General features: G+C 41.4%; 1 protein-coding gene across 4 annotated transcripts in view; it reads left to right on the top strand.

Moving 5' to 3' along the window:
* Nucleotides 1-9023, top strand: part of LOC136421442 (fibroblast growth factor receptor substrate 2-like) — a 28492-nt gene extending 19469 nt beyond the window's left edge. For all 4 annotated transcript variants that reach the window (XM_066408750.1, XM_066408753.1, XM_066408752.1 and 1 more), the window contains exon 2: nucleotides 5765-9023. In XM_066408750.1, the coding sequence (XP_066264847.1) occupies nucleotides 5784-7103 (1320 nt within the window). In that variant the 5' untranslated portion in view covers nucleotides 5765-5783 and the 3' untranslated portion in view covers nucleotides 7104-9023. The remainder of the gene's footprint in view (nucleotides 1-5764) is intronic.
* The last annotated feature ends 2214 nt before the right edge of the window (nucleotides 9024-11237 follow it).

The following is an 11237-nucleotide window of genomic DNA, read 5'->3' on the forward strand; positions in this document are numbered from 1 at the left end:
AGGTGATGCTCTTTAACCAGTGTTTGAAGCAAAGGTTGAGTAGTCCCCTTTTGCAACCTGATGACAGGGCAACCTGGCCATGGGTAACTTCAGGGGGTAACTACAGGTTGTGTTGTTGGCAACCTGGGTTTGTCTCAATGTCTGCAGTCATGTCAAGTACCAGAGTTATCAATTAAGGATTAATGTGTACAGTAGGGGCGATTCCTCATCAGATAGCCTCATAAACGATGCTTGCAGCTTGATGTGCAAAGGTTAGGTGTGAAGTCGTTCCGTGCGTTCCTGTTTAGCTGTGTCACTCCAAAGGAAAGTTACTAGCTATAGTATACCAGCTATACAGATTCAGATACAGATACATACAATTGAGAATAATAATAAGTTTATTGCAAATTCATGCCCGAAGGCTAAATGCAAATAACATACATAAAAGAACAGTGTACAAAATAGGTATAAAAGCTGCTTATCTAAATTATACTAAATGATATGACTGTTTCTAAACATTGTAGCACCATACCGTAAAATCCCTATTTACGTACGCACTTTTAAAACTTTTCAAGTTGCAAGCAGGTGCTTCAGGCCGACGCCAAAGTTGGGGTGCGCACCTTAGGAGGGGTTCTTCCTCGGAAAAACCGCATATCAGCATGAGAGTACAGTACATCTTCATGCAAATGAAGTGTGGAATGCTATCACACAATCAATCAGTAATAAAGAATGAATAATACATTATATTTAAATTGTTTCATATTTTCTACCCAGAAACATTTTCTCAGTAACCCTTTAAGTCGGTAAACATCATCGGAAGGATGATCATGTCAACCTCTTAACTATCCACAGAAATGCTGGAGAGGGAGTGCGTACGTTAGGAGGGTTTTTGCCCTGAACGTTTCAACTCACTGAGTCAGGCCCGCAATTGTCCCCAAATCAGGGGTGCGTATGTTAGGAGGGGTGCGTACGTAAATAGGAATTTTACGGTAATTGAAAATCATTCCAATCTTGGCTAAAAGTATAGTCTAGTACATGTATATCTAAATTTACATAGTATATACGAAGATGCCATGACTTGATGAAATGGAATATTGTATATTAAGTGAAATGATACAAATCATTTTTAGATTGTAGCAAGATAGAATTACAAGGCTTTCCATGGTATTGATTTGATTGATTTATTTCTATCTGTACTTTTTTCTACAGCCAGGGCTACCCAAGCAGCCGAAGGCTATTACAAAGGGTGCCCTGGTAATTGAACAATATACAAAATTCAATACAAACTTTCACAAAGCACATTGAGATGTTTATGACTAAAATACAACTGAAATACATATGAAGGTGTACATAAGATACAAGACTAGATATTTACATAGAATTTTTTTCTACAAAACTAAAGCGCATATGAAGAAACAATTTGCACAAGACTAAGCTATATATTGCAGCAGGACTTCTGGTTTTGATATCTCATGTTCTGGACATGGTATATGGTCATTATTTTTCAAAGCTAGATAACTTTGAGGACTCGTGAAGAAGTGACGTAGGTTTGAGCCGCCTAGTTTTCACATTTCATTTGTCGTCCCTTGGCGCTCGCTTGTTCCCCTTTCCCAGAAACACCACCTATGCAGTTAAGAGGAGGTAGAAACGAAAAACACCCACACACCTTAAAGAGTCATCAATCATCAACATCACACAACAATTTAACAAACAAGTTTATCAAACCCTTATTTCCCACTCCCACAAACGTCTTGCATAATCATTCTCCTCCCACCCTCAGTTTTTATATTTCACTCCCCATACAGGTATGGGTAGAGTGAAATATATTGTTTTTGTCAGGTAAATCTTCTCCTTTTCCTGTCATTCCAGTTAAATTCATTCAACAACCTGAAATTTGGCATGGAGGTAGATCAGACAAGTACCCCCAGATGTTTTTTTCCTTCTCATTTTTGTTGTGTAGGCCTTTGAATTTATTTTGACATTTTTACAGCAACTGTTGGCCTTTCTAGTTCATCTTTTCTTCTTCTGATGTCATAATTCCATCAACCACTGGAAATGCATGTGTCCATTTCCTGTCCACTGCTTCCTGCACAAATCCAATTTTTGCAGACTGGTGATGAGAAACATGACAAAATTAGGGAGTGAAAACTGTCGAAACTAGGACAGTGGTTGTATAACTGCTCTGGAGTGTGCACATTCAGCAGAACAGGTACATTGTATATTACTTAAGGATTGAAGCGTTTGAAAACTCGTTTCTCCTTAGAACTATCGTAGAGTGTAACTCATTGCCACGAGTATAGTAGGGCCGTCCTCACTACATAGCTTTAAACAACATTTGCAAGGTTAGGTGTGACAAGTCATTCAGTACAGTATATGTAACCAGCTGCTGCTGCGCCGCCTGCCTGCAAAGCTGGTGTGTTACACCGAAGGGTGGTTATACCGTTTATATACAAAGTAGATACAGATACTACATCAGGGCTGTCTCAAGCTTTAAATGTTTTCCCACTCATTGTTTGGGAGCCCATGTTGTTGATTTTAGTTGCTAAATCTGCCATTTTAAGCTTACGAAAATATTTTTTCACAAAAATATGTCATGTAGTTCAGATTTAATCACATTATTGTGTCCTTGCACATGTACATATGTACATGCATGTAGGACATCACGTCCCTTGGGGTGACAGTGTCCTGTGTCAGTGTCATGTCATGAAGTTCAGATTTTTCGAACACACAGGGTGACATTTTTGTCTGCCGAGAGGGTAACAGCTATTATGACAGCAATAAAATCCAGTTAGTGTATCCTTGCACATGTTTGTAGGCCAACGCATCCCTTGGGTGTCAGTGTCATGTGTGAATGTCATGTCATGAAATTTTTGTATGTCCTTACAAGCAAATTTAAGGTTCTCCAGATAATGGCAATAAAATCCAGTTACACATGTACGTGTATGTGTATGTAGGACGATACATCCCTTGAGGGTCACAGTTAGTGTCCCATGACTGTCCCGCGGGACCTCTAATGACAGTCATCAGCGCTTCTCTCTGCTTTATCTCCACAATCAAGGTCAAAGCTGCGACCTTCAACCATGTGACCCCCCCCGACCTTCCCACCTGTCGTCAGTATTTAACCAATCACGGGATATTTGCCATAATGCATGTTGGAAGTGCTGCAATGTGCCCTTATTTGGTGGTGATATATCAATGACAAATGGGAATGACGAGATTTATCTTTGCTAGAAAAAAACTACCCCTCAGACTATATAATGGATGTAACCTTGGAACAGATTGATGATTTTCCACTGATAGTGACTGACTAACTTTATTTGAATCCACAATTAGCTATCTACAACAGCTATTCTTCCTGTTTTTATTTCCCTTAATTCGTAGGGAAAGCCATCTAACACACGTAAATTGTAGGAAAGTGACCAAATATTGCATAATTGACTTTTTTGATTGATTTTATCAAAATATGTAGAGGGTTCTTCTGTACATGTATTCTGTGTAAAGCGTTGCCGGGACCCCCCATGCAGACCCTCACACATGTACATGGATGTTATATACAAGACAAGTACAGGCCCACTCTCAAAGTAACCTGAGCTGCACTAACCTGCATATGCAGCTGGCATTTCAAACCCTTTAAAGGTGCCGCATCAAAAGGCTGAGTTCGAGGAAATCCCATGTTCTTACATAACAGTTCTTGTAACTGTTACTTTCATATGTTGTTCAATAGAAAAATGATGTTTACATGTACACGACATTGTATTTCTGGAAGAAATCAAAGGTTGTGAGATTTGGTACTTAGCTGCTATCTTCGTCATTTTAAGAAGCCTGAGTGGTAATTCCTCCTCTGCTATTGCAGCGTTAAAACTGTCTTTTGTAGATAAAGCAATGATTTAGCTTTCTGTTGAAGCAAGATACTTACATCTCAATCCCTTAGTTTAACCTTCTCAGTGCTGTAACTAATATAGATTCAGTGTTTGAGTCTACTTCAGTGGGGGATAAAGTTAATGTTGTGATTTTGTATTTAACTAAGGGGAAGGTACAAAGGGTAATATAAATATCAAATTCAAAATAACGTCCTTGGTGGTATGTATGATTATCATACACAACACCAAGGACATTTTTTGAGATTAGATATTTCTGATCTACCGGTACATAAAAGACGGCATTGATTTACAAATTCCAAGGAGGTTATATAACCTCCTTGCAAATTCATACTGCGAACATTTTTGTCTTGTTTTGGGTCACGTAGTGTATGTTTTCCTTCAAACACTCTCAGCTTGCATGTAGACAATGGTTCAAAATTGATTACATGTTGCAAATGTCTCTCTCCTGTGGAGTGCCTTGATATGTTAATCAGTGTGCAGAGCTGGAAAAAGAAATAAGCTGCTTGTGATCTCCCTCCAAGTCATTGCATGTAGGCGAGGACACAATCTACCAGCAGTATGAGACAGATTGTTACTGCGTAGGATTTCAGTACACAAGCAAAATGTCAGCAACAAGTCGTTGAAATGGTTGCTCATGTCTGTGAGGCAGCTGGCTTCTTTCTATAGAAGCTCTTGGAGTTTGTATATTTTATAGCGATTTACTACGGTAAATTCATTTACTTTCCTGCGGTTTTATAAGGTGGTAGGAGTGAAAGGGAAGTTTTTACAGTGTTTTGATTCATGGTTGAAGCAATTCTGTAATACGGTAGTTATACAAGGGAGACATATTCGCAGCGTCATGAATTTCCGGTGTAGAGGTCACCATGAAAATCAAACCACCGCGAAAGTTACATGATTTACAGTAGTATCTCTCAAGGTAACAGTTACTCAAGCAACTGGTTTGATTTTGGAAACAGTTGGATATTTCAGGTCACGAACAATAAGTGGTGGATGCTACTGTCAATGACAGTCACTGACAAAAGGTAGTAAATGCTACCTGAAACATAACTGTTTCCAAAATCTTATCCAGTTGCTTGAGAAACTGTTACCTTGCGTATCATTTTTGCCTGGATGTCTAACCTTCGTTGACCTAGTAGCTTATATACATTTTTGTATTTTTCTCTGAATCTTAACCCTCTTGTCCTGCCGGTGTTCTTTATGCTATTTATTTCATTCATTTCATTTCTCAATCAGGTCATTTTACTTTTACTTTTTCTGCGCAGCTGTGTCATAGTTACTGCCGCATTTGGTGCATTTAGCTGCGGTATGATGCATTCAGCTGAAAAATACCCCCAACCCTTGAACCATTGAAGATATACGGGACCCGCATGCAATGTGCAACCCATATATAAGCGAGACCGAATTACTGATGCATGACTATATTGTAATCCATATACTGTTAGATAATGTTTTGTAGTTAGAATTGTAGGATAGTTTAGCCTTGAAGTATTGTTGATTTAATGCCATACATTGCGATTGTTGAGCGACAAAGTTCATTCATACATATCATAATGGTTCCCGCAGGATAAGGGTTAAAAGCAAGAAGCAGCTAATCTTACAGGTATTTCTGTTCCCCAGGTGCTTTACACTAGTAGGGAAATTTTGGGCACTTTCTTGTACAACCCATTCACATAAGCAGGCCTGGTGCTCGTTCCATGAGATTACAATTATAATGAATTGGGTATCATAAGAAAGGAAATTACACAAGCTTTCCAGTGATATTTAATACATTGAAATTGATCAAGAAACAAGGGAAATATGATCAACCAAAGTAAAGTTTCCAAATTTTTGTGCCAAGTTGATATGGAGCCCACAGGACAAGGGTTCAGAAGCAGCTAATCTCACAGGTCTTTTTGTCCCTGCAGGTGACGGGCGCAGTGTAACATGGGATGTGTGTATGGGAAGGTGAAAGACGAGGATTTCGAGGATTCCGACCCAAGAAGATTCCACGTGCGGAACGTTGATGATGACGGGAACGAACTGGAGGCCGGCGTGCTAGAGGTCACGGCGGGTGACCTCATCTTGTACCTTAAGAACCGGGACCCGATACGGTGGCCGCTGAAGTGCTTACGAAGGTACGGGTATGACTCGAACTTGTTTTCCTTCGAGAGTGGGCGGCGATGCCACACCGGGCCGGGGATCTACGCCTTCAAGTGTCGGCGCGCCGAGGACTTGTTCAACATCGTGCAAGACACGATACAGGGCGGTGCCCTGGGCGACGGCATCATCATGAGACTGAACTCGATCGACGAGGACACGCCTGACGTGCGGTCTCGAACGCCTCTGCCCTCAGCCACGTCGTCCATGGGAGTGCCCTCGCGTTCCCCGAGGAGGAGCCACGACCACGAGTATATCAACGGTAACATCGACGGCGCAGCGGGAGAGTCTCACACATACATCAACACGACGGAGCTCGATAACGCGGACTTGACTCCGACGCAGGTGGAATTCAAACTGGGGAAAACACCGGCACAACTGAGGGCGGAGCGCGACAGAAAAAAGGCCATCGAGGGTGAAGTGAACTACGCTGACATAAACTTGCCAAACGCGAGCGAGGAATCGGACACGAGCGGAACGCTCGTCAGTCCGAGCAACGGAAACGCAACGGTCGTCATGCCTCATCCCCCGGAGGTCGGATACGCCGACCTGGACATTGAGAGCCTGGAGAAGGGTAAGAATTTAGAACATAACGACAACTTGCCATCGCCAAACCTGAACTCCCTCCTCCTGCCCGTGGGGATTAATCCCCACTACCAGAATGTCAACATCATCAACGAGAACGCGACGCGGAAAAACAACTCCTGCCAGCGCCACAATTCGATCGGGGACGAACAAAGTGCAATGAATGGTAGCATGCGACAGATCCACAATTACGAGAACCTCCCGACCAATGGGAGTGAGGGCGAACAATCGGGGATCCCGAAACTCAACAAGCGGCACGTCGTGAACAAACTCCATTACATTCAGTTGGATTTGGATCAGAACAACGAAAACAACAATCCCGTTTCTCCGTCGCCAAATACGCCCTCCACGCCCAGAACTCCTTGTACACCCCTACCCGAAACACCGAACCTTAAAAAGCCAGAGTTTGCGTACGCAACAATAGACTTCGACAAAACGCAGGCGTTGTCATTTTCCCAGAATCCCCAGCCGGAAGACGATGGGGTTCGCAAAACGAGACATAACAGCACGACAGTGTTTTGAAGTAACAAGAATGCGTGGATGCGAATGTCACGCTGTTTACGTCATGTGAGGTGGAGACTTTGGTATGAATCTGTTGCCACAAATCATGTGCTAAATGTTTCGTGTGGGAAGTCTGGCAATGGTAACAATTCTTCAATGTTCTTGTAAGTGGAAGAGATTAAAAAATTCTAATTCCAAAGAGATTCTAAGAAGATTCTTTGCACAGAGAAATGTACAGTTTAATTCTTTTATCCAATTTGTAATGAAGGTTGATTCGTTGGAAGTAGAAAAGTCTTAGACTTATCCAATAGGTGGAAAAATTGTGTATCAAATGTGGACTTAAATTCCCTCCAAGCCAAAACGAATCTATCTCTGGTAACAACTGTAATAACAGATCTATTAGGACATCTGTGTGATTATGTTATATAAATCATGACATCCAGGAGTCTGACATGTTTACAGAGGGTACAACCCACATCATACAATGTCATTACAGTGGTGTGAGACGGCCAAACATTTGTTGTTCACCTTGTAGTGCCTAGTGGCACATAGGGCAGCTGTTTCTGTAGCAGGGTATGTTTTACATGGAGGGGTGCTAGCCCTTTCCCTTTAACGTGTTCGAGGCACCTCCTCGAACACAGGACCCCCATTTTAAGTCCCATCTGAAGGAGGGTGCAGCCCCGACCAAAATGTCCTGTCCCAAGATTTGAACCGGGGACTCCAACTGATTGGCACTCTACCACTTGCTGGTTGGCTGTCTTGCACCATTTTGATACCATGACGTAGATTGTGCCTCATGATTTTTACGGTTGTGGAAAACTATAGACAAGTACTGGCAAAACATACCTCCCATGTTTACATGCTGTAGCATAGACATTTAACCCTTATTGTGCCAAGGGTGCATATATGGCCAAGGTACTTCAAGGTTGTGCATCAGAGTAAAACAGACATTCTTGGTTATTTCAATGTATCTTGTATTTTAGTCTCCTACAATTGTTACGCCACTCAAAGTTCACTTTATGGCTGACATCTTCTTGAAAGGATGTTTAACGCTGTGCTGATTTTCCGAAAGAATTGTGGCAATCGCAACATATTCTGTCCTTTTACAAAAAACAGTTTCTTGATTTGCAGAACCTTGTTACTGGAGTGCCATCGATATTTATCTGGGCCAAATTTGTAAGTGCGAAGATGTTATCCATGAAGTCATGTTTGTGTGGCTGTCGTCGCAAACTCTCTGTATTATCAGGACTAATATCTGTTGCCAAACTTGAAGTAAACTAAGGTGTTGACGACAGGAAAACACCTAGTTGTAAACAACATTTTATGTCATGTCAATTTCATCAATAGTTTTGCTGGCAACAATTTTTGTCAGATTTGGCTTAATATCTGAATCCTGTTTAAGCCAAATGTAATATCAATCTAATCTCCAGGCAGATGTAGAATTCAGCCCAGTCATAGTGTTTTATTTGCAGTTTTTAGTACATCTTTTTAGTCGTGCACCTTTTTTTTATTCTTTGTCTTCTTCTCAGGAAAGACAAATATGTGGACTCCTAGAAAGTTATAAAAGCCTCAAAAACACACCCAACCTTACATCTGCTTGGAGATTATTGTCATTCATATTTACCAACATTCAGCAGTGCAGCTCCCAACTTTTTTTTACTTACAGTTGTCTAAGTTTCGACAATGTTTTACCTTGTAGTATTGCACAGTGTACCCAAACATCCATCCTGTGAAATGTGAATGTTCCAGAGTCCAGAAAAAGAACGAGAAGGTGTTGTTTTCTGTATTCACTTGTAGTAGACCTCCCGTCCACAAATTACACATTAAAAAATTCTACTTTTTCAGTCCCAAATTTTACATACCAGAATGTTTAGATTGTAGAGAATCCAGTGGTCTGAGTAGATCCTACGCAGCCCACAATAAAGTAATGATATATGTTGAGCTCTGACTTTCCTGTGTTTGTGTTCAGTGTTTTCATTGTGTAGCCTCCTTTGCAGGCCTCCCGGGCAGCACCAGAGTATATTTGGGGGGGGGGGGGCTACATGTTTGTACGTGGCGGCAGATACCTTCTCCCCAGCTAAGGAACCTGGCCCCAATAAGTTGAAATTGGCGAATCAGCTCCCAAAAATGAGAAACGCTGGCGCTGGGGGGGCTTCCTAGGGGGGTCCGGGGGTATGCCCCCCCTGAAAATTTTAAAGATTGAACTTTCTGATATGGCATTTCCTGTGTTTTTGAGTGGATTTCAAAGAAAGAAATTAGAGACAAAGTGAGCAGTTTTTCTTAGATTTTAGCCCCGCTGGTGATACAAATAAGTCCACCTTGAAAAAAAAAGGGTAAAATTTAAGAAATTGAACCTTCTGAAAGGCCATTTCCTGTGTTTTTGAAAAATCAGAGACAAAGTGAGCAGTTTTTTCTAGGATTCTAGCCTTTGTGACCTTGCTGGTGATACAAATAAGTCCGCCTTGAAAAAAAAGTGGACCTTGAACATTAAAAAGTGGACCTTCAAGCCTGTAAAAGTGGACCTTCAAGCCTGTGGGGGGGTTATTCCGAACCCACCCTGGCTACGGGCATGCTATAGACAGGTTTCTTATGCTTGTGTCAATGGGTATTTATCTAAGGGACCACCAAAAAGTGGCCACATTGGCCTGATGTAGAGGTACCGGTTGTCACTTGTACAGGTTTGACTGTAAATAGAATACATACGCCCAAACAAAAGAAAACAAGAATTGAAAGCAAACATGTAGCCCACGCTGATTTCATTTTAAAAAAATCAAAGAAATGCCAGTCATATAGCAAAGCCACCTTGCACTACTAAGAACTACTTGTACTTGTACTTGAAACAGCATGAAGCTCAGCTCAGTTGATGATGACCGCTTTACATTTGAGAAGTGCTACATGTACAGCTCATGTTTTCAGTCAAGCAACACCGCGGCACTCTTCTTGTTTTGGGTTCTTTTACTTACAGAGGTTTTAGATCCCAACAAGGGACTGCTGGCTTTATGTCCCCATCCGAAATGGTAAGTGCAACCCCAACCAGTCATGCAAAACCCCTGTCCTCTGGAGCTACATGCAAAGGGAAAATAATTCAAATGCAGCTAAATACTGTACTACCTATAGTTATATCTATAGATGGCCTTTTTATCAAAACCGGGTAGTCAATGATAAAACAATTTAGTTCCTTTTCTCCCATTTGCACAATTACAAAGAAGACTTGTATTTCTGTGAACAAAATACTGTAAATGCATTTAATTTCGCGTGGTTTAATTTCGCGGTAGGGAGAAAATGGAGTGTTCTCGGTGGTTTTAAGTTCGCGTTTGAGACAATTGTAGACAAGGGGGTAGGAGGGCAAAATTTTCGCGGTGGACTAGAAAACCGCGAACATAAAACCACAGCGAACATTTCTGCATTTACAGTATCTATTTTCAAAACAGATTGTGTTTTTCAAGGAATTATATTTTGTTGGTCCGTCCCTGTAGATTTAAGTACTAATATAACTTCTGAACAGTCTGAAAAATGTAGACTTATTACGTGGGCATTATTCACACGTAATCGGAGAGACCTTTTAACTACTTTTCATCCTGAACATGGAACATGTTACGTGCAACAATGGTATCAAAATATCCGCACGACGCTTTGGGTTATCAAAAATTGACGTGAAATGTAATGTAGCCGACGAGTGAGCGCTGAAATTTCGTTTGACTGCAATTTTATAAATAGACATGCTAGAAACATATATTCTATTAAAGGTTGTCGACCCCTTGTATTCGCTTACGTTTTTGAAACCAGACGCTATCAATGTAACAAGATCCCAACAGCAGAGGCGCAAATGACGTGTTTTACGGCGTACAAATGGGATTTGAATCATCACAGACGCGCTAGCTGACATTTGATGGCGTACTCTCCCTTTTGGTCCGTTTTGCAGAAGCGAAAGTCGTTAAATGTCGCGTATCGAGAGCTAGAGAGGCTTTCATGTCCAGCCGAACGTAGTTATCCCTACACAACGTCGTGTGTACGTCAATGCAAATGAGTGCCCGTAGGCGTAACGTTACACGTATGTAACGTTCTTATTTCTGAATAATTAGTATGTAAGAAGTACCGCTGGCAGAACTCATCAATAGGGGCAGGGACGGACTTTTGAAAGAACTGAGACAAGGT

This window comes from Branchiostoma lanceolatum, chromosome 16 (genome assembly GCF_035083965.1).
Source record: "Branchiostoma lanceolatum isolate klBraLanc5 chromosome 16, klBraLanc5.hap2, whole genome shotgun sequence".
Classification (NCBI taxonomy): Eukaryota; Metazoa; Chordata; class Leptocardii; order Amphioxiformes; family Branchiostomatidae; genus Branchiostoma; species Branchiostoma lanceolatum.